The following is a 26,995-nucleotide window of genomic DNA, read 5'->3' as shown; positions in this document are numbered from 1 at the left end:
CCCTGTCTGAAAAAGACAAGAAAAAGAAAGAAAGAAAGAAAAAGAAAAAGAAAAGAAAAAAGAAAAAGAAAACCGGATTTTTTCTAAAAAGATAAACTATATTATCAAGCTTCTTAATGCAAGAGTATGAACTGTACCCTATGCCCAAGGAAAAGGAAGATTCTTTCAGCCTTCTGAGTCACAGTTTGGCTAAATTTACCTATGAAAATTTCCTGGCTTGCATTCCAGGCCTTCTATAAATTAGAGCACTTCTGTGTGTTTAAAGGGGAAGAAACTAGCTGCCTTCGCAATTTGGCCAAATTTTGTATAAACTCACTTTCCCATTTTCATGGGATTTTCTCCTACTTCATTAGAGGAGGGTGAATCCACAACCCAGAAGCCCAGAAAGCAGGGGCTTACATTCAGCCCTGACCAAGACCTGCCCATTTCCCCCCCGCTCCTCCGGTACCAAGAACTGAACTCACGACCTTGCGCTTGACAGGCAAGCGCTTTTGCCGCTGAGCTAAATCCCCAGCCTGAGCTAAATCCCCATCCCAAGACCTGCCCATTAACATATCTAGATTGCACTGGATTAGGAGAAGAAAATCCATTATTTACCCCTGATAGCAGCCTTTGGAACAGCCTTCTAATTTTTTTTCAATAAAGCCTCCACTCTTCTCAAAATTTCTTTTCTCTGCCTGGTCCCCCAACAACCCATTCCTTTTTGCATTTGATTTCCCAAAGAAAAGCCTCTCTGTAGACACCCTTCCTCTCTAGTATGAATGAACTTCCTGGAAAACAAGGTGTCCATCCGAAGAGTAGCAAATCTCTTTGAAAAGAAAATGAAGACACTGACCCCAGGAGACTGAAGTCAGGGTTAGTTTCAATCAAGGAGGAGGAGCTAAGAGTAGCCATGATGAAGCCACTCACTCTTGCAAAGACACTGTCCTGCCCAGGGTGCGGTACTCCATCACCTGTCTCACTATATCATCCTTGACGCACACAATAAAAACACTTTGCACACCTCAGCACAGGGAGATCTGTTTGAGGCAACAAGAGGCCTCTGTCTCCTTCAGAGCTGACTTTGAATAAACCTTTTTTCCTTCCACCAAAAATTGTGTCCTATATTTTTGGGGAGTGGTGAACAGTATGAACCTTAATCTTAAATACTGCCTCCTCTAAAAAGCTGGGTGATAGTCTTGTAAGGGATTGCATTGTGTTCCACAGCTCGTCTATCACAGTTTGGGGCACACTGTAATCCTATTATGTAATGAGTGAAAATGTCAGTCCCCACACTGAGTTAAAGCAGTCTTCGGTTCTTAATGTTTCAGAAACCTATAAAGGCAAATGGTAATCATCTCTGTAGGCAGATAATATCATTATGGCAGACACGCATCACAGAGGAGAAACAGTTCATGGTGGGAAGAAAGTGGAAAAACAGGCTTTAAATTATTTTTTGCAAGGAAATTTTGCAAAATATTAGTCACAAAAAGAAAAGAGCTCACTGCAAGAACCCGAATAGATAACAATAAAAAATTAAAAAAGGACCCACAGACTGTAAAACAGATCTTCTTCCCTGTGCTCAAGGAAATAAATCTAATTTGAAAACTGAGGAGGTTCAGGGTAAAATGGCACATGCTTATAGTCCTAGGACTTGGGAGGCTGAGGCAGGAGAATTACTATGAGTCTGAGGACAGTCTGGATTATATAGCATGACTATCACAGAAAAAACTATAATAACTGGGAAATTAAAATGATAATCTGAAAATTCAGAACATAAAAAGTTAAAAATTAGACCTATAAAAAGTGAAATATATATCAAACAAAAAATTTAACTGAAAAGAGCAATAAAGGATATAAAAATTCTAACAGATGAGCTTTAATTTCATATTAGATACATCAAAAGAGAGTAGATAAGAAATGGAATCTGGGTCAGGTGAAGCTATTTAGACTCAAGCACAAAGAGAAAAAAAAAGCTAGAAAAGAGGCATTGAATTATACCTTCAGTGATAAACTGTAATAAATATGGAATCAGTATTCCAGGAGAAGTGAATAAAGGTGGCAGAAACAAGATCTGAATAGGTACTAGCTGAGAATTTTCTAAAATGATTGAAAGACAATCATCCACAGACTGAGAAAGCATATTGCAGGCAGCAGAAAGTGACTCCCTCCTAGACAGAACAAAATAAACTGCAGAAAACAAAAAACAAAGAGGAAATCCTTAAAATTAAGTGATGCAAAGACCTGGGCTTGGTGGTGCACAGCTGTAATCTCAGTGCTCTGGGAGTCGAGGCAGATGCAAAGCAAGTTTGAGCACAGCTAGGGCAAATTAGGAACTTAATGAGACTGTCTCAGAAGATTTCAGAAAGATGCTGGGGACGTAGCACAGTGCGGAAGCTCTGGGTTCAGTCACCAGTACCAAATGGGAAGGGAAAGAAGGATTGAAAGGAAGGGAGAGAAATAGGGAGAAAAAAAGAATTAAGATATGTTATATACAGATACAAACTCTCCATGATGAATGTGATCATTATCTATAACAAACATGTACTAATAAAAAAATTAATTTTTTAAAAAGGCACAAAAGGAAAGCCTAGTTATCTTAAAAGAATTAATGGAAAGTAATAAATATTGGTGAAGATGTGACGAAATGCAAGCTTGTGCACTGTTGGTGGAAAAGGAAAATAGTGCTGGTGCCATGGGGTCTTCGTTCTTGCTCATTGCTGAGACATCTGACATTCCAAATTAAAGGGGGACAGGTCTATTTGGGTCCCAATTTGGAATGCTGAAAAAGGTCTGGAGGGTATCGAGCATTGGGGCCATTCTTACACTGATTATGGGAACATGAAATGATGAATTTGGAAAAATTAGCAGGATCTGGTAAAAGTGAATGAACACACATACCCTTTGATTCAGCGATTCCACTCTTAAGTTATCACACAGCAACAGTTTTTAATGTATGATCCACAGTCCCCTGGAGGTCCACAAAATCTCTCAAGGGGCCTACAAGGCCAAAGTAATTTTCATAATAATTCTAGGATACTCTTTGCCTTGTTTTGCAGTGCTGTTATTTGCATACAGCGTGCAAAAGCAATGGTCAGTAAAATTACTGGTACTTATACACGGATCAAGACTGTGCCATTAGGGTACTAGTAGTCTATTCTTTACTTATTTTACTGTCACATACTGACAGTAAAATAAATAAATAAGCAAATAATAAATGAATAAGGTATTTCACATAAGAATATTTTTGAGAAAGAAGTAAAAAACATTTTCAATTTCTACTTATTTGTACATGTTTGTAGTACATAATGATTATATTTCTCTTGGGGAGTTGGCCCATGTACATAACATATTTTAATTATTATTCCATCTTCCTTTCTTCCCGTCACCGCCCCCCCCTCGTGGTCCCCATCCCATTTGCAAAAGAACTATTTCCATATTTTTATGACCTATCTTTTATTTTGCTCAGTTTATGCTTTGGGTTTCTCGTGGAAGAGAGGCCCTACGATATTTATGCTTGTGTGTCTTCTTTATTTTGCTTAACACTGTGATCTAAAGGTGCATCCATTTTCCTAAATGACTCAACTTAATTCTTCTTTATGGTAGAGTGGTACTCCATTGTGTGTAAATGACACATTTCCTTTTTCCATTCCTCTGCTGGTGGACATATAGACCACTTCCAAGATTGAGCTATTATGAATTGTGCTGTTGTAAACATGGGTGTGCATATATCACTGGTATATGATATCTTCAACTCTTTTGGAAAGATACCTAGAAGGTGAATAGCTGATTTAAATGAAATTTCTACTTACAACTTTTTGAGAAATGTCCATACTGAGTTCCATAATAATTGTACTAGTTTATATTTCCTTCAACAGTACAGAAGAATTCCTCTGCCCAGCACCCTGGCACGTGTTTGTTCCATGTATGTTATTATTTGATTTCCTGAAGGTAGACAGTCTTTTTGGAGTCTGATGGTATCTCGGTGTTGTATTAATTTGTGCAGTTCTGTGATGGCCAGAGACATTAAAAATTTTTTCACTTATTTTTTCACTATTTGTACTTCTTCTGAGAAGTGTCTGTTCAGTTTAGTTGTTCAAATTTAATTGTGTGTTTTGATTTGGAGGGTTCTAATTTTGGGGGGTTTATGTATTCTAGACATATTAGCCCTCTGTCCAAGGAATATCTGGCAAAATATTTTTTCCATTCTGTAAGTTGTCTCTTCACTCTGTTCTTCCCTTTGCTTTACAGAAGCTTTTTAATTTGATATAATCCTATTTGTTAAGTTTTGATGTTATTTCTTGTGCAACAGGTCTCTGTTCAGAAAGTCCTTGCATACACCTATAGCTTCAAGCGTTGTACCTATTTTATATTCCAGCAGATTATTTTAACATTAAGGTTTTTGATCCATTTTGACTTTAGTTTATTAAGTAGTGAGATTCACAGTTTAGATTCAATATTCTGTATGTGGGTAACCAATCAGTTTTCCAAGCATGATTTGTTTAACAGGCTACCTGTCCCCCAGTGTATGATCTCTTTTAGAATTTATCAAATTACCTTCTACCCACTGTAAATTCACCACTTGTTGCACGTGTAGAGGGGATTTCTTGCAGTAAATCACTGTGAGATTTCTTGGCTTTTTCAGATCATAACCTTGCTAACGCTGTCACCTCCCAGCTGTTTCTCCCTCAACCACACCAACAAAAATTTTTCCACCTCTTCAGCTCTTGTGTCCTCCACTTGGTTAGCATTGTTACTACGTTTGCAATACCAGCCGCTTTGATGGCACTTTATTCTTCAAAATTGTTTTGATTGTCAACTTCACCATCCTGTATTCTGGGGGCAGATCAGTCCCACAAATGTCACATTCTGGCTTATCTACAATTTCTTTCTTCAGTTCAATGGTTATTTTCTTCAAAACTTTCCTCTTACCATTCTTTCTCTGAACTTTGTTCTTACCTTCGTTACTGCCCTGCACGTTCTGGTTACCTTCATCATCATTCTGTATTTCTTGTCCCCTTCACTATAGCTCTGCACTTCCTTTGGAGCCATGCTGAATTGACTAATACTATACAGTACTGTATGTACTAAAAATAAAGTACAAAAGAAGCTTCACACCAAGTGTGCCCAGGTCTGTCTGCAACCATGATCTTGACTGGAGGAACCCATGACCATGCGTCAGAGCTGGGATGATGGCTGCATTTGTGTTTATGAGGGAAGATGGCTTCAGTCATGTCCATCACCCAATATGGAGTTCACAAATGGAAGCAAAATTTTCCCAAGCACTTCTGCTCATGAGCTGAATTGTTCTTCCCCAAAGTATTCATGAACCGAGAAATTACCATAATTGTGTTGATATTTATCTGGTCATTTATGTCCCATGTTGTTTATTTTAATGAACTTAGATGTGCCAGTGTTTGTTCCATATACTTTTATAATTGTTATATCTTCCTGTCACATTGCTCCCTTAACCAGTACACAACAACATATTGTGCCTCTCCTGATCAGTTTTGACTTGAAGTCCACTTAGCTTGAAAAGAAGATAGCCACCCCTGCTAGATCTGAGGTTATCATTGCATGGAATACTGATTTGCATTATTTCAATTTTAGGGTTTTTTTCCGGTACTGGGAATCGAACTCATGACCTTGTGGATGCCAGGAAGGCACTGCGCCGCTAAGCTAAATCCCCAGCCCCTCATTATTTCAATTTTAGTCTGTGAGTTTTTTGCATTAAATGTGTTTCTTGTATACAGCAAACTGCAGGATTTTGTTTATTGATCCATTCTGCCAATTTGTCTTCTGATTGAGGAATTGAGATCACTCATCTTGAGAGTTATTAGTGAAAGATATCGATTTGTTCTGGTCATGGTATTATTTTCCTGTTCCTGATTCCCTATTTTTCCCTTCTAGTTAAGTATTCACTCTGGATGGTATATTCATTCTGTTGAATATTTTGGCTTTGTTGGTTTTATTGCCTTTTTATAGAATATTCTTGAGAACTTTTTGGAGTGCTGGTGGTCATGAATTTATTTAGGTACTTTCTTTTGGGTGGTCATGAACTTCTTTAGGTACTTTTTGTCATGGAAATGTATGTCTCCATTAATTCTAAAAGACAAACTATTAATTATTCATCTGGGTTTAAAGTTTTATGTGTGTTTGGTGGGGTGCTGTAAGATTTGTGTAATTTGAGTAATTCAGCACTGAACTCAGCCCTAAATTCTAGCTTCAATACTGTCTACACATTAGTCATGTATGCTTCCCATACTTTTGACAGAATTTTTAATCTCTTGGATTTATTTTTGGTACCATTTCATGGACTCTGATTCTTTCCTATGCTGAGAATTCATTTACTATATTATTTTGTTTAGCTCAGCTAGATTTTTATTAGTGTCTTCTGTAGACTTGCTGATTGTTTTATTAGGTTCAATATCTTTTTAGTTATATCCTCTTTGAACTCATTGATCACTTTATTGATTTGGTTTTTAAAATCTCTCCTGTTAGTCTATTGAGTAGTTCGACTGTGTTGCTTTTGATTTCCTCCCCTCTGATGACTTGAATCAGTTTTGGAGGGGTTGGGAGTTTGGGGAGGCATTTTGTTGCTTAGTAGTCTCACATTTCTGTTACTGTTGTTTTCACTAAGGCTTGCAGGTTGACTATACTGAAAGACTTCATTAGTAGTATGAAGACCTTTTTAGTTAGTGTCTTCTTTTCAGTGATCCACTGTCAGAGTGGATAACTATAGGTCTTTGCCTCTGTACCAAGATCTAATCACCACCATTCATCTGGAAGGCAGCAGTTTATTTTTCCCGGAACCCAGCTCTCCAGGAATGGGCCACATTATGTTAATGATGCAAAAGCAATCCAGGAATTAGCATAGAGAGAAAACTGATTACTAGTAACAACCCTGCCACCTTTGCAATGACAACAAAATCAGCAAAGACAAACTGCATATTGACATACTTTAACAACCAATAAAGTATATCTCTCAACCATAGAAAAGAGATATCTAATTATAATATAAGCACTAAAATAGATCAAATATTAACATATAGGAATACTACATTCAATAGCTATAGCTTCAAAAACAATAGAAAAGTATTCAAAAGTATTCAACAGTAACAGGTTAATGACCTAAAGATTCATAAAGCTCAGTGGTTATACTAGTAAAGATAGAGGGGCTGGGGAACTGGAGAATGAAATAGTAAAATTTGAGAAATTAATTATTGGGGAATAAGAAAAGAGACAGAACTGACATAGGAAAGAAATTGATAGTATTAGAAAAAACTAACAGGAAAAAACAGAATAAAAAGAAAAATAGCAAACTAAAGAAAAATAAGAAGCAAGAAAAAGAAAAAGTTGTTAAAAGGTAAAAAAGGAGAAAAATCCCAAAGCAATCAATGAAAGAAAGGAAAAAAATGACTAAAATTTTTTAGTTTAAGTTAGTAGTCTCTTTTCAAGATCTTGAGTCTTGGAATTCAGCAGGTCATGATTTTCTCCACCTAGCTCTATGGCCTATGAGTTTGTGAGCCACCTCCCATGTCAGAGGCCCCTCTGTCCATACACCCCCAGACTGTGGCAATCATCCATGCCAGGGCTTGTCCTTGCTCCCTTTGGTAGATGGGAAAGCAATCATGCCAATGGTCTCTGCTGGATATAGGCTGCAGTTTTTGTAGCTTATAATAGCTGTGGGCTTTTCTCAGGGCTAGTGCTGCTGCCCATGATTTCTGAATCTGCCAATCCTCTGAGCTTATCTTCTTACCCTTGGCCTTGTCCTCAGCTATGATCAGGTTGATCAGTTGGCTGCTGGTTCTTCTGTTCACTGCCAAAAAAAACCACAAAATACAGAGCCAGCTCTGAGTTGGTGGGTGGCTGGGGGCAGGGCATGGACTCCACAGTCATGACCTTGATTGAGGGCCAATATGTTGCTGCATCATTCACCCACATGGTACAGCTGCATCATTCACCAAAGCAAGTTTCTTAATTTGATTTAGTACCAGGCAAGTGTCTGATGTTCCTGTGATGCAACTGGAAAGAGATGATGAATCAGACACTGCCATAGTCTTGTTCTTTCACTTTGGTGTGCAACTGTTTGAGTTGCAAGTTCAACTAGCTGGGTATTTTTTTTAATGATGCACCATTGTTACCCAAATAGTCATATCCATAATTTCTGAACCTGCCAACCCTCTGGGCTTATATTCATTCCCTGGGCATCGTCATCATCCATGACCAGCTTGATCAGTTGGCTAGTGCTTTTCCTCTTCCCTGCCAGAACTACTGGCAGGAAAACTATAATAATTAAGATTTGAATGTTTTGCGCATGATTTCTTAAAGATCAGTGCAGTAAGTGTATTACGTCAAGAAGAGAAACAACTGAGAAAAGTTGCTGCCAATGACAAAATTTTAAGATTTCAAACTAAAACTAGAATTTGAAAACACCCTAGAATTTAGGAAAACTTGTATTCACCACTGTGAGATTAATAATTTTTTTCATCCCATTAAAATTTTTTTAAGACTGAGCTGCTGTAAACCCACAAGCAATGGTTGACACACAGTGCTTCTGAAGTGTTTCACCCAGGTGCAACCTGCATCAAAGGGAGAGTAGACTTCCTCACTCCTGCTCAGGTATCAGGAGACAGAGAGGGCCATAACTGCTAAGCACCAGCAACAGCTGGAACAGGTATCCAAAGGTGTTTAGCAGCAGGAATCACTGGTGAGCCTAACAGAGGTTTGCAGGGTGAAAGGGTTGGCACTGACAAAATCCTTGGCATCATGTCGATGCTGCGAAAAGGTATACTGTACCTTTGATGAACACATTCAAGCCTGGTCTTTCACAACAGTATAGAAATAGGTGTGTTTCATGGCCTCTCTTGCAGGAAGCTGTACTGTGGTCACAGCAGCTTATTCAGGACTGTGGTTGCAGCAGCTTATTCAGGAAATCTAAGGCTTCAGTGGTGACAAGGTGCTAGTTTTCACTGTGGACAAAGTGTTCTCATCACTTATGAGAGTGTCTGCCCAGGATATCACTGAACCAGAGATCTAACTCAATACTGTATTTGTCAATATGGTAGTATAATTCTTCCGTCCCCAGAGCCCGGGTTATCCTCACCAACTGATTGTAATTGTTATGTCTGTGGAAAAATGACTCTTAGAAGATCATACTTGCCAGAATATAATCCAAACTCTGCATATCCAAACTATAATCATACATCTGATAGTCTACAAGTAGCTCAGCACCTCTGAAGTATCAGGAAGAAATTCAAACACTATATTCTTGTCCAGGATGATAAAATGCAGCCCAATCCCAGTCTATTAGCGGCAGCTTTCTATGATCATGATCAGCCACGACATTATGGGGCTTCACATATCTGTGCCTAATGCTCATACTGTGACAATAATCTAGGGCCTTCAGAATCTCATTTGTGCAAAATTGAGTATCATAGTCTGTTCATGTCTGCTGCAATCACTTGAAGTCTATTTCCTTTACATGTTCAAAAGCCAGGGTAGGGGTTCATGATAGAGGCTCTTTTTAATATCTACCAGTGTAGGGGCTGGGGATCTAGCTCAGCGGCAAAGCGCCTGCCTAGCAAGTGCAAGGTCATGAGTTCGGTTCTCGGTACCGGAGAAAAAACAAAAGCAAAAACAAAAACAACAACAACAACAAAAATATCTACCAGTGTGATGATGTTTGAGCTGTTCATATTTTCTAAAATCTTTATTTAATGCTTAACTTTCTACTTTTCTGCTGGCTTGAGAATGTTAACAACTTCTTTATCATTTGTGATGTTGATGGCTTCAAATACTTCACTCTTTTTACCCCTGTCTAATTTTTGAACCAGTTTGTAGTCATCTTGATTTTCTCATTCTACTACATATGCCCCATAATCCCAGTGCTGTCCACGTCTATGAATTAACAGCTGTGTAAACTCTGGCCCTGCCTGGAATGGGTCCTAACACATCACATAGATTGGTTCACAAGGCTGAACTTGATGTCTGAAGATGTGTTGCACACAATGTTCAGAGGCAGCTGGGAGTAAGATCTTATTTTGGGCCTGCTTTCATCAAACTGTGGTGGAAGCCACAGCTCCCGCCTCCTCACACAAACAATACAGTGTCAGCCGAGGAGGAGACACAGGGCTTGGCCACGAGTCACAGGGACCAGTGTGAGGCTGAAGTCAAGCTTGACAACTTCTTCTTTTTTTTTATTTTAAAAATAAAAGGAGGAAAACATTAACAGACAGACACCATTTTACAAAATAGCAAAAGAACAGTACAGACAATACAGAGTTACAAACAGAGTGGTAGAAAATTGACAATGCTTATTGTATTACACATTGACATCTTCAAAGTGGTTTCTCAGGAAAACAGATAGAGACATGCAATATTGATCAATCAAGGACTCATTAACAGTTTCTTTCAGCAAAGAAATAGAAGGTAGTAGAACAACTGTGTTAACTATCCTGTATATACATACATACAAAATTTCTCCTTCTTTCCCTTCTCTTTTCCCCCATCCCAGTTGCCCTTTACCCTTGAGCGTTTTCCTATGGTTTCACAATGTCTATCATATCTCCAAGTTTAAATTAACTCTTTCAGGTTTTACACTAGTGGGACAATGTGGTGCTTGCACATGCAGGTCTGACTTATTTCACTTGAGTATGGTCTCTAGTTGTGACCATTTACCTATAAAGCCCTAGAGTTTGTCTTTCTTTATAGCTGAGTAATATTCCACTATATAAAAGTATCACAATTTTCTTATCTAATCCTTGGTGGATGGACATTTGGATTGCTTCCACAATTTAGCAATTATAAATTGTGCTGCTATGAACATAGGTGCACATATATCGCTGTGACATGATGTTTTGAGATCTTCTGGGCAAATACCCAGCAGGGGGATAGCTGGGTTGAATGGGACCTGTAGACCTAGTTTTCTGAGGAATCTCCAAACTGATTTCCACAGTGGTTTCACCAGTCTGTATTCCCACCAGCAATGGAGAAGGGTTCCTCTTTCTCCACAGCCTTGCCAGTAGTTGTTATTGGTTGATTTCTTAATGCTAGCCATTGTTACTGGGGTAAGGTGGAATCTCAGCATTGTTTTAATTTGCCTTTCTCAAATGACTAATGATGTTGACAACTTCTCAATACCTCAATGCATCTCTGATGCACATCGACAGTGATATTAGCAAATGTGACTCTTAAAAAATATTACATAATGAAACATGTTAACATTTGAAGATCAAACAGCTCAGTAAACTACTGTTTACCAAATGAGCAAGCTATTTTTATCAGTCACAAAAAAGTAAAAAGTGGCTTTTGAAACATGACATCAACCAGCAATAGTTCTCAGAGTTCACTAAGTACTTTCAGATTCCACAGTGTAAATTTTAGCAGACAACAGCTTGTTAAATTTTTGTGTGGTATCAAAGGTACTATTACTAAGATCTTTATCTACTCATTACACTTCTGATATCCAACTTCTGATTCTGTACCAAGCATACTTCTAATTCTCTGTAGACACCAACTGAGTATAGTATAGTCTTATTCAATTCTGACACCAGCTACTGGGAGATAGTACAAACCCCACAAATTAGGGGACAGTCCTAAATCACAGATAGTGGGTCCTCAAGTTACATTTCTATCTTCTATCAATTCAGATATTAAACATATTTGTAAAAACATAAAATGACAGCACTTGGGAGGCTGAGGCAGGAGGATTGCTGTGAGTTCGAGGCCAGCCTGAACTGCATAGTGAGACATTATCTCAAAAAGACAAAAATAAACAAAGAATAAAATGATGCTACACATCTCACTAAATTTTCCTTTTGAAATATAGAATTAATTTTCATTAAAAACAATTATGTGGGAGGAGCATAAGACAGGGGCTGATGGGGGTAAAAATGATCAAAATATGCTATGTGCATGTTCAGATCTGCCAAAGTGAAACCCGTTAATCTGAATGATCAATTTTGTTAGTTTGAAATTAATCAATATGTTCTAGGTATATGTTTGAGTTTCTAATCTGATAAATACTGATATAACTGGTGGTATGCTGACAAACTGTCTCTGAAAAATGTCTGGTAGCTTTGTAGGGTTTTGCTTTATCAAAACTTATCCATCTATATAATCATTTTTAATGTAATTTCTCATTATATTTTACAAAAAAACCTATGAAAAATAAAAAAGTAAAGAATATCTGACTCCTTCCACCTTTTATTGGAAAGACATCCTTCCCTCTTGGCTCCAGCCATCCCAAGACTTTGGCCAGCCCTAAATAGACTTTCTTTCCTACTCATCGGTACATCTCCCATGTTCTCTGATTGCCAAGTGCTTAATTTTATTTTACTTATTTATTTGTTTGTTTATTATTTTAAAGAGAAAAGAAAAAAAACCAAAATAACAAAAACAAAGACAAAAACCAAACAACACGAAAAACATAAAAATGATACAGAATTTCAAAATAAGATTTTACTATGAACCAAAGAGTTTTCTGGAATTCTTCTGATTTTCTTTAAAGTCACTGGAAAAAAACTTTTCCTGAATTGCCTTTAGAAGGTGAATATCTTCACTGGTAGCAAGCAAGACAGCACACAGAGTTCTGCTTCTTTAACTGTATGTTATGGATATCTGATAGTCTTTCTTAACAGCTGAAGAGTATTTCATTACAAGGGTGTGCCAGCCCTCTGTTAATGACTATCTAGTGGCTCTGGCTCTTTTTCCCTAATGAATTAGCAAGCTAATGGCTTTTGTCCAGTTGAACTGTGCTTTATGGGGTGGGGCTTATGTCTGGTTCCTAGTACTTGAAGTCCCACCTCAGCACGCATGACGTAGACTATTGAATGCTGTAGAAGCAATGAGTCAGGAATGAGTAAAAGAATCACACTGTATTAGCTGCAAGCACAGATACAAGAGTTTTCATGGGAACCTCTTAGTTAGAACTGCAGACAGAAAGTGAAGGGAACCCAGTGATTTAAGCTTTGAGTTGGAGTATACCGAAATCCCAGATGTAGCAATACATAGCAATGTGACTTCAGACAGCTGCTTAATCTCTCTTTGCTGTAGTAATCTCATCTACAAGATGGGTACAGGAATGGCACCTTCCTCAGAGTGCTGCTGACAGAGCACATGTAGAAGTCTTAGAATGGGCCTTTTACACCAGCACTCATTGTTTATGTAGCAGTAGAATTCAACTCACCCTCCCCCCACCAGAGAAAGAATTCAACCTACCTCAATTGTAAAAATGCAGCAAGAATGATGCCCATCGCAAAGTGAAAACACAGAAACCAGGTCCTTTCATTATTGCTTTTGTGGGGTCAATTTTACTCCTGAAGAATCAGCTGTTCCCTTAAGAAGAGTATTTATACACAGGGTCTGTCACCATGGAGACTGTAGACACAGAGAATCCATGGTTGCATCACTGTCCCTGGAGGCTGTAAGTGAACTCTCAGAACTTCTTTATTCTCTGATGTTAGAAGGGTGCCATCCACTCCCCAGTCAGTAGGGAGCCTGGGAAGAGAAAAGGCACCTCAAACCGAGCAACTTCATAACCCTTCTCCCTTCCCCAGAACCTGTCCAGGCATAGGAATTTGGGACGGTCCTTAACATATTTTCAACTATGCTAAATCCGCAGTCATTCTCAACTCCAACTTGGCAGATTGAGAAGAAGTATTCAACTGCTGCCCTTACCGGAAACTGGGTGGAAGAGAGGAGGAAGGTAAGGAGGAAGAGACTAGGGTGGACCAAGGGCTCAGAGGGAAAACTGACAGATGTAGGAGAATCTTTCTTTTTCTTTTCTTTTCTTTCTTTTCTTTTCTTTTCTTTTTTCTTTTCTTTTCTTTTCTTTTCTTTTCTTTTCTTTCTTTCCTTTTCTTTTCTTATTTTTTCTTTCCTTTTCTTTCTTTCTTTCTTTCTTTCTTTCTTTCTTTCTTTCTTTCTTTCTTTCTTTTTTCCTCTGTCTTCTCTCTCTCTTTTATTTTCTTTTTCTCTTTTTTTTTTTTTGGTTCCACTACTGGGAATTAAACCCAAGGTCTTCACTCTGAGCTACATCCCCACCCCTTTATTCAAACAATTTTTTGAGACAAGTTTCACCAACTTGCTAAGTTTTCCTGGCTGGACTCTAATATGCAATCTTTTTTTTCTCAGCCTTCCAAAGTATAGGTGTGTACCACCATACCCAGTTTAATTCCCATTTTCAGATCAAAGGAAGCTAGGGAATTGGGTCTCAAAGTCACATTAAAGTAATCATCTAGGCTCTTGGTATATTTTGAAAGTACAGTACCACTGAGGAGGTGTCAGTATAGTTCTATTTCTTGGTACTATTCTCAATGGAATGTTTCTAGGCATGTGGGTATTTCCTTTCCCCAGTTCTTTTATGCCTTTATTTGAAGATCATCTCCACTCTCCATGGTCATTCTCTCCCCCAGAATGTGGGGAGGGAAATTTTAAAATGTCAGTAGCAACCAACTGATTGTTAAAGTAAAGGCCATATTCAAAATGATAGACATTTCAAGAGACAGAGTATTTGAACTATACCCATCCCCTCCTCAGCAAACCACAGCACAGTCCGTAATCTGAGGAATGTGACAGCCCAGGTCGTAGTCCTTTTTCTTAAATCCAAAGCAGGAAGAGCAATTCTAACCTTTTCGGGCTGCCTGAGAAGATGATCTCTACTTGTCCTACCTTGGAGCTCAGGTGGGGAGCATGTGGCTGGCTCAGGTCCTGGGATAAGGAGAGTCATGGGGAGCAGCGGCAGGCACAGCTAGTGATAGCCACCAGGGGGCTACAGATTTGTAAATGTCTGGGGAAAAAGATTATGGATAGAGGAATATAGAACATCTGAGGCCCAAGGAATAAGCAGGTGTGAGACTCATGAAATATTAAGACAATTAAAAAGAAATATATGTAAGGAAAATTTGAAAATGCACACACAACCTTAGGCAAGAAGTATGCCAGCAAAGATCTGAGAATATTTCCAACCTTCATGAGGGGTTCACCCCAGGCTAAGAACATGACCTGCTTATTAGTAAGGTCTCTTCTTGCACAAATCCAGTCTACAGAGACTGGGAGAGTTGGTGCGCCCCCCTTGCCATCACCAAATGCTTAATCTTCAACAAGAGAAAATTCAGAAACCATGGATCAGCCAAGGGAATAAAATAAAGTAATAGAAAACACTCCTTGAAAAATAACACAAGCATCAAATTACTGGTAAAAAGACTTTAGGACAACTGTCTTCAATTTGCTTAAAAACTAAAGGAAAGCATGTTTAAAAAACAAAAGTAAAATAAGAAAACAGTATTTGGATAAAGTGAAAATATAAGAAAAAGAGACCAATAATATAATATAAACTGAGAAATACATTAATTGAAAAATTTAACAGCAATACATTAATTGAAAAATTCAACTGCAGATTAGAAAAGGCAGAGGAAAAAAAATCACTAAATGAAAACAGTGAACAGAGCTTATGGAATTTATGGGTCACCATCAAATGCATCAATGTGTGTATTAAGGGAATTCCAGAAAAAGAAGAGAGCTAGAAGGGTGAAGAGCCTGTTTCAAAATATAATGGCTATAAAACTTCCCATATTTGAGTAAATGCATGGTTTTATAAATCAAAGATAGCCAACGAAACTCTAAACAGGATACACTTAAAGAAATCCACTTTGACAAGCTTTATAATCAAATCACTGAAAACCAGAGACAGAGAATCCTGAAAGCACCAAGAGAAAAGTAGCCTGTCATGTAAAAGGAATCTGCAACAATATTATCAGTATATTTTGAGCAGAAAATTTGGAAGCTGGAAGTTAGTGAGATGACAGATTTTAAATACTAGAAAAAAAACCTACCCACTGAAAATTCTATATCCCACAAAACTGTTTTAACTGATGAAGAGATTAAGACATTGCCAGACAAATGCAGGCTGAGGGAATTCATCACAAACCAACTTGCCTTACAAGGTACGCAGAACGGAATCTTTCAATTAAAATAGAAAGATGTTAGCAATTTAAAGCCATAGACTATCAGAGCTCCTGATTAAGAGCAAAAGTAGACAAAATTAAAGGGAGAAATACATTCCTGTACAATAGCAGTAATATTTTTTAATGTTAGGTAGAACAACAAAATAGAAGACCAATACAAAAATAGGAGGCTTAGACCCCCCTGTGGAACATTTTGACCTACTGGATATGTATGCAGCATTCCACTTGACAACAGTAGAATATACATTTTTCTCATGTGCAGCATGGGGATAGGCATTCAGTTAGGGATGAGAAAATTCTGGAGATAGATGAGGGGAATTGTTAAAAAATGATGCAAATGTACTTCGTGCCTCTGAACTGTCCACTGATAATGGTTAAAGCCATAGCTATCGAACATTACATCATATTGAATTTTAAGAAAACACGGCATAGTGAAAACACAGAGAGTGTGGAGCTGGGATGAGTGAGGAACACTGAGGGAAAGGCAAAGGAAGAGACAGGGGAGTGGGAGGAGCATGGAGAGAGAAGGTGAGAAGGAAGCCAGGGGAGGGCCATGAAAAGGCGGCCAGGACAGCCAGAAGCAGCTTCTCAGGATACAGATGGCTAACAACCAACCCTGCACCTTTCCTCAATCCTGCAGGATGTCCTGGTTTGTATGTCAGTATATTTTGAGCAGAAAATTTGGAAGGTGAAAGTTAGTGAGATGACGGATTTTAAATATTTGTCTGCAACCTTTTGATGACCTAGAAGGTGAGGGACAGACACAGCAGAAGTTTGAGGACAGTGGCATCGCAGGGGTTCTCCTGAATATTTTGTCCTTTTCAGTTCACCAGAGATACCGAGAAGGTCCCCCAGAGCACTCACAGAAAGGATTACGTCCAGTTCCCGGGGCACAAGCCAGACCAGATCTCCAGGTGGTATGGGAAGAGAAGAGTTGAGGTAAGAGAGAACAACGATCCACACAGACGCATGGGCTTCTCCCAGAGTTCATGAGACACAAGCCAACGTCTTCCATGCTCAGTACCTGCTGGGCAAGCAGGGGCAGTTTCATGAACATCCTCCCACCCAGCTCTTCCCTTGGTGTTGCCCTGTCATTGCTTGTGGGCGCAGGTGATGTTTAGTCTCAGGGTGGTAACAGCCCTATAGGAAAAAGCGGTTTGGGGGTCAATAGTTATGGAAAGAATAGCATAAGGGCCTCATTAGATTTTATTAAAGACATTAATAGAAAATCTCATTACAAGTAGCTTTTGCTTCTGCAGTCATATTCAAGTGATGAAAAGGACAAAGGTAGAGAGGGAGAGAGAAAGGAGACCCAGAACTGCACTAGGTGGCATGATCAACATAAGAATTACCAGAGATTGGGGCTGGGGATTTCCCTCAGCGGCACAGGGCCTGCCTGGCAAGTGCAAGGTCATGAGTTCGATTCCCGATACTGGAAAAAAAATAAATAAATAAAAAAGAGAATTTACCAGAGGAAGAGCTGATAGCAAAGCAGAGGGAAGCCAGAAGCCTAGAAACCAGGCTAATCTCCCTCTCCCTTACTGCCAATAAAATGCAAAGGAGACAAAGGGAGGCCACCTAACTCTTATTTAGTATATAAAGATATACACACCCACACCTATCCATATATATATATATGTATGTATTCTCCCTAGGGTCACTATATTACTACATTCGATACACACACATTATACTACATTAGATCACTATATTAGATACACACACATCACCTTATCTAATCACTAAGCTACCTTTCTATAAGCCCTCCCCCAACTTATGTATCACAAAAGGGGAGGACAGAGTCAAACAAAGCCCACCACAAGGAATGTGCATGTAGGCAAAGGTGCCCAAAGACAGCCAAGAGCCAATCCGATTGTGACAAGTTCCAGATACCCACAGGGAGGGAAGGGTCACTAGTCCTAATAAAAGAAGATGGGGACAAGTGCTCAGGAGAATCCTTCATTCTAGAACCTCCTGCCATCTCTTTGGGGCAGCTTTCCATCTTCTGATTTCTCCTTCTTACAAATAAAACATCTTTCTTTCTTAAACTCTGTGCCTTTCATTCATTACTGGTGCCGGGTTTATGATTCCAGCTGGCTGCTCATCCCCGGACGTGACAAAAACATGTTCCCTTCCATGAAACTCATCAAAAGTTATTCCTCAATGTTGCACAATAAGTTTCTAAATCCAGGCTCTTAACCTGGCTTTTTTTTTACCTATACATTGCTCTTCCTCCATCTTTGGAAAGCAGTAGTGCTGGTGGGGAGCGTACGTCAACCTCAAACACAGGTCAGTGACTTGCACTGTAACCTGACAGACAGTGAGAATATACACCCTCGCACACCCGTCTTGAAGACACCTCTTTAAATGTACTCAGCTCTGGCTCATGGGTCTCTCTCTCTGAGCATCCATGCTCAGCTCCAGACTGTGTCCTATACCTCTAATGAGTCCTGCTCATCTCTCTTGTACTGAAGCATCTGCAAATTCTTTTTCTTGCGATGAGTCAGTGAACCTGTGAACTCACTCTACACAAAGGGTGGATTAAGTTCTTTATTTCAGCCTCAGACATGCCAACCAGATGGCATTTCCAGGAGCAGCAGGTAGTGCCTCCTCCTCCATCGCTGCTCTTGGTGCCTCCTGCCAGGGGTGCCCCAGAGAGTGAGCTCGAGGGTACTCACCCACTGGGCACAGCTGTGCTCTAACCCTCATACTCCAAAGACTCCCGAGAGGCTTCCTTTGACAGCCTGTTCCTCTCAGAGGCTTCTCTGTCCCCCCTCTCCCACCCCATTGATCTGCTGAATCTCAGAATGGAGGCAGGGTGGCCCCCAGGAAGGTGGCAGGGACTTGTCAAATCCCAGCATTTCACAGCTGGAAAGGACCCAAGGAGATGACTAAGGTAAAGTGCCCAGAGGAGATGAGTGTCTCTTCCAAAGACTGATGGTTTTTTGGTAAAGGAGCAAGCGGATGGCGCCTCTGTAAGCCCGGCAAGGCTTGACTTTTCATCACCTGCCAGGAATGACTGTCTTCAGCGTTCAGGGATCTGCATCAGGATTAACAGTGTCAGGCTCTCGGCTCTCTGCTGGCTTCCCGAGCTGCGCGGGCCCAGCTGAACGCAAAGGTGCATCAGAACCGCACTGGAGGCCCCCTTCTGCTGGCATCTCTGATCCGTGCTAATGCTGTGGCTGCTGACCTTCAGCATTAGTCTGCATCAAGGACACAAACACACTTTCGCAGAAGCAAGGCACGGAGAGAACCCCACGTCCCAACAGCCTGTGTGTGTGGGGGGGGTGGTGGGCTTTGGCTGTTCTTATACTTTAGAGTACTTGTTAGCTTTTCTTAATGTTTGTTTGTTTGTTTGGTCTTTTTTGAGACAGGGTCTCCCTGTATAGTTCAGGCTGGGCCTTGAGCTCACTTTGTACCCCAGGCTGGCCTCGAGCTTGTAAGGATTGTCCTGAATCAGCCTCCTGAGTGCTGGGATTATAGGTGTGGGCCACCAGGCCCAGCGCATAAATGCCTTTGGACCCATTACAAACCTTGACCCGGAGTTCAACACACAGTCTGACTGAAATTAAAAAGCCTCCGATTCTAAGGCAAATAAGTAGAACCGAACAATTGAATGCTCATTCCTGAGGGTTCTGTTCCAGTTGCCTGTTCCGTGCTGGGTGCTGGTGCAGCACTGCCCCCACATGGTTGTTCTGACTCTGTGGGCTCTGCTTCCTTAGGACTCCTCCTCCTAGAAGTACTTCCTCTTCCAGCTCCTATCCCTACTTTACCCTTCTCTCTTCTTAGGCATATGCTGTGTCTCCAAACTGACCTTGGAGAGCAGGGTTATCATCACCAAGAGAGGACCCTCTTCAGGAAATATTCCTTTGGGGAGGTCTATCTGTACTTTTATTTCATTTTATTTATCCATTCATTTGTTTGGGCTTTTTGTTTGTTTCTTTATGGTGGTGCTTAGGATTGAACCCAGGGCAATGGGGTACATTGGCAGTCCTTTTCATTTTTTATTTTGAGGCTGGATCTCATTAAGTTGCCCATGAGGAATTAGAATTTGCAATCCTCCTGCCTCAGCCTGCCACAGTACTAGAATTACAGGCTTGTGCTGCCACATTCAGCTATAATTTTATTTTTAATCTTCTAAATTACATGAAGCTTTGATGTATCAGGGATTTTTCTAATCCCATAGTCATGTCCCAGGCTTAGGCCATTCCTAGAGATGGTGGACAGCTTGCTTCTGAGGGCACCATTCATATGCAAACCAATAATCCCTGACCCACACTCTAACTGCCTCCTTATCTAAGACTCTCAGTACACCATTTCCTGTCTTCTAAATCAGCAGAGGGCTTGTTACTGGAAAAACTTGAGACCCCTATACCCTGGAGCCCTATGAAATTATTCAAACTCTGCAAGTATAAATTCAAGTTTCAGATTTGCCTGCCGTCCGCTGGCCTATTCCTCCGTATAGCATGGTGACTATAGTGAAGGCTCTGGGCCCCCTCCTGCCACCTCCTGACCAACCTGTGCTGTGCCCTGTGGCCCTGGGTATCATGTGTGACCATCTTCATGAGAACAGGAAGTAATAAACTGTTGTCTCCAAGATAGTTGTCTCTGTCTGTGCCTTATTACACCTGATTGCAGCAAGAATCCTTTGCATACAATCAAACCCTCAGGGACACACTCAGAAGAAAGGAAACAATGGGGAAAACTCACAGCCTCTCTTCTTTCCCTGTTCTGATGACCCCCGGCAAGGTACTGCCCTCTGCTGGTTGGAAGCTCTGCCTCTCATTTTCCCAGCATTGAAAGCACAAAAAAAGATAAACTCGAGGCTTTTCTAGGTAAATGGCCACAATTAGAGACCATACTCATAGGTGAAATAAATCAGACCTGCATGTGTAAGCAACGTATTATCTCACTAGTGTAAAAACCTGAAAGAGTGAATAAAAACTAGAAGGTATGATAGACGTTGTGAAACTAAAGGAAAATGCTCAGAAGTAAAGGGCAACTGGGGTGTGGGAAAAGAGAAGGGAAAGAAGGGGAAATTGTATGTATGTATGTATGTATATCCAGGATAGCTAACATAGTTGTACTATTGTCTTCTATTGCTTTAATGATTACTTTTTGATCAATCTTGCATGTCTGTTTTCCTGAGAAACCACTTTGAAGATATCAATATGTAATACAACAACCATTGTTCATTTCCTACCACTTGGTCTGTGACTCTGAATTGTTTGCATTGTTCTTATGCTATTTTGTAAATGGATGCCTGTTTGTTAATATGTTTTCCTTCTTTTCTTTTTAAAATAAATTAAAAAAAAAAAACAAAAACCACTGCTGGCCCCTGGTGATGTAGGTCTAGGGAACCTGAGTTGTTCCTTTGCCTGTCCCTGCCACCTCCCTCTGTCATTATCTGAGTTATGTATGGAGTTGCCCCTTGCAGTCTGAGTGCAGTGCGTAGCAGACCCTAGCAGACACAGTTCCCCTTGTCTGCACCAGACAGACAAGAGGACAGCAGTGGAAACCCACATCTCGCTCCTCTGGAAATCAGCCCGGTTTCCCGGGATTTCCTTCCAGGCCAAGATTTCCTTAGGAAAAGCACTGACTCAAGCAAACACCCCATGGCTTTCTTCTCCCCATAAATAACTGGTCACCAAAGAATTCACTCTCCTGCTTTCCAGCCCAGGGAGCCATGAGCCATTCTTCACAAGAGAAGGCAATTCACAGAACAGTCTCCGATTCCTCCCACAGTCCCTGATTTATATCAGGCACAGACACCAGCCTGGTGTCAGTGTCTCTCACTTGCCTTGGAAACAAGTGCTTGGGTGGATACTGGAGGCAAATCCAAGGATAGAATTTCAGCTCACAAGCTGTTTGTCCTGTGAGTGCCTCTGCCTCTCCCACCCAGTCAAATGTCCTTTTATTCTAATTTGTCACCCTAGCACATTCTGGGGATGAAAAGATCTGGCCTAGGGTGGGAGGTTGGATGTACAGAGAAGTGACAGCAACTGGCTGGGACTTGTGTTGGAAGGGGGACTGCATCAGAGTGGGACAAACACTTATGTCTCCCATTTGGCGGCCCTGGGAATAGCTGCCAGCCATTTAGGTAACTCAGAGAGTTAATAACTTGCTTCTGATGGCACCTTTCACACGCAACCATTCCTAAACCACACCCTAACCACCTCCTCATCTAAAGAGGCCTTTTCTCTAACAGGGCAACAGCCCTGGGGCTCCTTGCTAGCCTGTGGAGGCCTCCTGTCAATCAGTATCACAGTCCCCATCCACAGCCAAGTGGGGGCCTCACTCTGACCAGTAATGTTCTCACTGTGTCTGTCCTTCTAGGGCCTCCCGTACAAACACCTGATCACCCACCACCAGGAGCCCTCGCAACGCTATCTGATCAGCACCTATGACGACCACTACAACCGGCATAATTATAACCCGGGCTTGCCGGCACTCCGTACCTGGAGTAGACAGAAGTTGCTGTGGCTGCCAGAGAAGTCCGACTTTCCCCTTCTTGGTACTTTCATACTTCAGGATTTCTCCCCTTGGTTGGTCTGTAAGGGGCCTGTAAATGCATAGGGCTGAAGTGAGCTCACTTTGTGCAGAGGAACCAACACAAGGGACACTGCCTCCAGGGGAGCTGTAGAGCGAGGTTAGAGGGGGAATGAATGAGTCTTGTTTTCCACTCAGAGCCACCATCCACCTTTCCCCTTGAGCCCAGGGATAATATAAGGACTTCTCACCTAGACCCCATGGAGGTGCTTACCTGGAGCACAGGTGGCAGAGAACAATATCCCCGTGTATTGCCCATCAGTCACTGGCTGGATGGATAGAGACCGAACAATGTGCAAATGGCATTCCTCAGATGGTGTGGTACCTGGGGACATGGTAGTGGCAAGCAGAGAGAAGTCCTGCCCTCTGCTTTGACATTCTAGTGGAGAGGCAGATGACACCATTCCTGAATAAGATAACTTAAGATGCAGTATATGAGATAATTTCAGACACAAGTAGGTGGTATGGAAAGAAAAACCATAATAAATAGTGAGGTAGGATATTTGTGAACCTCGTTGGGGACCTGCCAGCCTACGTTCTGACAGAGCAGCCTGGGGAAACCAGCAGGGCCCCATCACCCGTTCTCAGGCCCCATCTGTACAAGACTTCAAAACCCCGTGACACCCAAATGTGGTTTCTCTTGCAGCTCCCCCTACAAACTATGGACTCTATGAGCAGCTGAAGCAGAGGTGGCTTGCATCCAAGTCTGGCCTGAGAGAAAGCATTTATACTTCATCCTATCCCAGACCATCAGAGTGTGCAATGTCCAGGCGGGAGTACGCCATCCCGGTCCCCCCGCCTCGCCTGCACCCTGTCCCACACTTCTGAAAACTACAACCCTACCAGCAGTTCAGCCAGAATCACCTGGAAATTTATAGTATCACTGGATCTGCCTGACAACCAGCAGTTGCAGAAGAACTCAGAGTATCAAGCCTGGCCCACCAGTGGGGCCCTGAGAATCATGGGTTGGGTTTTATGGTACTGTTACCTCCAAACCCAAGGGTTCCTTTTTTTCCCATCCATGAATTAAAGCTTTTTGATGCCTCCTCAGGACCATGCACATGCAGAAGACAGGCTCGCATTGTCGAAGAAAACCAGAAGTCTGACATCCTCATTTCACAGGAGGGGAAACTGAGGCTAGGTGATAACGGACTCCCTAGTGTTCTCACAGATAAGTATGTGCCCTTGATAAGTGTCTGGTACAATGGGAGAACCCATCATAAAGACTCCAGGGAATAGTGAAAGAGCTTTTGAGAGGTGGTAATGAAGCAGGGGAACAGCTCATCCAGAGTTATCTAGGCTAGAGAGACATGCATTGGCTTTGAAGAAGGGAGAACACAGGGCATCACCTCTGCACCTCGGAGCTCTGCAGCACTTTCAGGGGTCTGAGGAAAGAAGAGACTGCTGGTAGTTTGGGAGTGAAGTTGGTGCTCCTCATGAGTTCAGGTGAACAACTCAGGGTGAACCTGTCCACCTTCAGCCAGGATAGAATTCCCCCTGACATGGTGGCCCGTCTTGGGTTGAGAATGGTGTGTCTGTAATCTGGCCTCTTGTACTTTTAGCATTTAACAGTTATAACTCAGTCTTTCCTTAAAGAACCTCTCACCATCGTATGCCTCCTCCCCATTTCCTTGCATCCACTACAGCGAGTGCAGTGCCTGGTATAAAGTTGGCACTTGCCGTGTGAGGTGACACATCCCTGTAATCCCAGCATTTGGGAGGCTGAGGCAGGAGGATTGCTGCAAGTTCAAAGCCAGCCTGGGCTACAAAGTGAGTTCAAGGCCAGCCTGAACTGCATAGTAAAACCTGTCTCAAAGAGACAAAAAAAATAGTGCTTAACAGTCAGTAGCTGTGTGTGTGGATGACCTCAAATCTCTTTTAGGGATCCCCTCTGGACCACTGCCCTATATCCTGAGTCTCTGTCTCGATATTACCCATAAACCTCCACTCCAAGTGGGCCTCTAAGCCCAGGCCCTGGCCAGTTTTGGTCCCAAAAGTCTTTGTTTTTCTGGGAGTTCAGCACCCTGGACTTCAGACTCAGAAGAAAATGCCTTTTGTGGCTTTCTTCTGTGACTTTCAGGGAGGAAATTATCTCTCTGCTTCTTCTTCCTTAGCACCAGGATGTACCCATCCTAACAGGCTCAGTGTGCCCTTGCTTCTGCCAGATCATCTGCTGTGTCTGCCACCAAAACCATACAAATGACCAGCAGACATCTTTATGCTTTGATGAAAAATTAACACTATTGGGTAGGTGCTCTTCTGTGAAACTTTTCCTTATATCACTTTGACATACACTACTGAATTCTACAAAATGACAGGAAGGGAGGAAGGGAGGAAGGAAGGAAAGAAAGAAAGGAAGGAAGGAAGGAAAGGGAAGAAGGCAGGAAGGAAGGAGGGAAAGAAGGAAGGAAGGGAGGGAGGAAAGAGGAATGAAATTCAAGCTTAATATTTATTGCAGGTTGAGTGAGCACTGACCTCCAGGCCTAGAGGTGTTGATTATCCTGTTGAATCACTACAGGTAGGATACAAGACTGGGATTATTAGGATCATTCTGTCTCACAGAGGACAAAAAGGGCCAGTAGGGATGGGCTGATTGGCCTGAGGTATTACGACTGTTGAGCCCAGGAGTGGGACTTGAATCCAGGCACTGTGGCCATAAGCGTGCCTGCTTAGCTCTTGTACCTTGTACCACCCACAGAAATGCCAGCAGGAACGTTGGCAGTTCTGTGTGCTTGGCTCCTGGGCACTTGGATGTTTTGGCAATGATTTTTGTCCTGGCGACAAATAAGATGGTTCAGTTGAATCCAGGATTTGTGTCATTCTTCAAATTGAACACCTGCTGTCCTCAGGCCTCTTACTCCAGAGTTACTCTGGCACCTCCTCCAGCTCCTTCTCTTTTTTTCAGTTTATTTTAATTGGTGCATGTTTGCTGAACATGAAGTTTGCATTCATCCTTGGGAGTAGGTACGTTACATGACACATCGTGATTCCTTTAGTAGCTCTTTCCCTCCCCATTCACCTGTCTCCTTCCATTTCTTCATCACCTGCTCCCATTGCACCCTATTCCTTGCTCCTCCAAGTGTCTGTCTGAGTATTCTGTTTTCCCTCCTGGCTGGAAACACCTCAGGCACATGTTGCTGTGTGAAAGGAATTTTTCAACACTGCTATAATCTCAGTAACCTCCTTCCTATGACTTACATCCGGGAGGCCATCAAGAAGACTTGGGATCTGCAGATTGGGGGTAATATTAAATTTGAACTTGAGACCTAAGGGCTCTATGTCCTTCTACTTCCTACTAAGCTCGAACTGAGTCACTGACTGGGCAAAGTACAAGAGTCCAGGAGCAGCTAGGCCAAAAAGAAAACTGTGGTAACCACAGGGACTGGAGAGGAAGGGGCACCTTTTCTTTCCCCTAAGCCCTGACTTTGCTAAGGTTCGTGATGAGTCAAGGATGTCTCTGTTGCTGCAGCACATGCCCCAAATCTTGACTGCAGTAGCAAGAGAGACACTGGAGAAACACAAACCATACCCAAGGAAGCCTTGCTTTGCACAGATGGGCTCTCCTTTCCCACAGGGCCCTGCCATCATCCCACGGGTGTGTCTTTCCTGGAAGAGTGAGGCAGGGATTTGTGATGAGCCCAAGCTCACCCTAAGGAGAGAGAGAGAGCACCAGGTGCACAGGCCACAGAAAGTGGCCCATCTTTTCCCCATTCCAGAGTCTAGAAGTTGTGACCACCAGACCCCACCCAGTCCTCTACCCTATACATCCCCGAAGAACAAACGCCATTCTCCCAGGTTCACACGGCTGGAAAGCCCCAGAATCTCTTGAATTCTGTTCACACAGAAAGAAAATCTATGCTTGGTCAAATAAAAGGAGGTAGAAGGGAAACTATTATTAAGCAAGAGGAAGTGAATAAGAGGTAGGAGCTGGGGTGTAAAGGTGGACAATGGGAAGTATGGATATCAGCAAAATATATTTACACATCGGGTCCCTCACAAATAATGTGAATCTGGGAGACAGGAAAAAGGCAGACCCGGGGCAAGTGGATTGATCACAGTCTGTCATGTATATGTATGAATTTGCCAAAGTGAAACTCACTCATCTCTATAGCAATAAAAATGAAAGGAGCGAAAGAAAGAGAAAAAAATAAATGTCTTGGAACTGTATGTATATTCATATTTACATCTATATATCTGTATGTCTTATATTAATAAAGACACTTCCCTCTTGCTGTGTTGGGAAATTTTCAAGTCAGCACTGTGTCTCTTTGAATGGAATTACTGCCTCAGGGAAGATGGGGGGTTGGCATTTGAATAAAAATCAGACCTGCTCCCCTGTTGGGGCCTCTCTCTGGTGACTAAGAAACCAGTTTTTCTGCTTGAGGCTCTCACTCCTCACTGCCCAGACTTGCATAAAAGAGGAAAGTGTCATGAAGGAGTGGAGCAGACGCCCTGGAGAAAGTAACACTGGTAAGAAACCTATTCACTTTAGGAGATCT

At 41.6% G+C, this 26,995-nt stretch overlaps 1 protein-coding gene and 1 pseudogene across 3 annotated transcripts; one reads left to right on the top strand and one right to left on the bottom strand.

Annotated features, from left to right (window-relative positions):
- Window positions 1-8,793: 8,793 nt before the first annotated feature.
- Window positions 8,794-12,269, bottom strand: LOC102016165 (annotated as a pseudogene).
- Window positions 12,270-13,360: 1,091 nt separating this feature from the next.
- On the top strand, window positions 13,361-26,713 carry LOC102019277 (chromosome unknown open reading frame, human C1orf158). Of its 3 annotated transcripts, XR_001231094.1 has the most exons (6): window positions 13,361-13,405; window positions 13,604-13,687; window positions 16,773-16,886; window positions 22,284-22,461; window positions 23,143-24,743; window positions 24,955-26,713. XR_001231094.1 is itself a non-coding variant. In XM_005403937.2 (5 exons), the coding sequence occupies exons 1-5, from the start codon at window positions 13,379-13,381 to the stop codon at window positions 23,322-23,324; spliced, it is 585 nt and encodes a 194-aa protein (XP_005403994.1). In that variant the 5' UTR covers window positions 13,361-13,378; the 3' UTR covers window positions 23,325-24,863. The 3 variants fall into 3 exon arrangements, 2 of the variants coding, with proteins under 2 accessions (XP_005403994.1, XP_013359584.1); XM_005403937.2 differs by lacking the exon at window positions 24,955-26,713 and having other exon boundaries at window positions 23,143-24,863; XM_013504130.1 differs by lacking the exons at window positions 13,361-13,405; window positions 24,955-26,713 and having other exon boundaries at window positions 13,423-13,687; window positions 23,143-24,863.
- The last annotated feature ends 282 nt before the right edge of the window (window positions 26,714-26,995 follow it).

The sequence above is a fragment of the Chinchilla lanigera genome, unplaced genomic scaffold, assembly GCF_000276665.1.
Source record: "Chinchilla lanigera isolate Chin_1 unplaced genomic scaffold, ChiLan1.0 scaffold00085, whole genome shotgun sequence".
In the NCBI taxonomy this organism is placed as follows: domain Eukaryota; kingdom Metazoa; phylum Chordata; class Mammalia; order Rodentia; family Chinchillidae; genus Chinchilla; species Chinchilla lanigera.
This window is presented reverse-complemented; position numbering and strand designations above follow the sequence as displayed.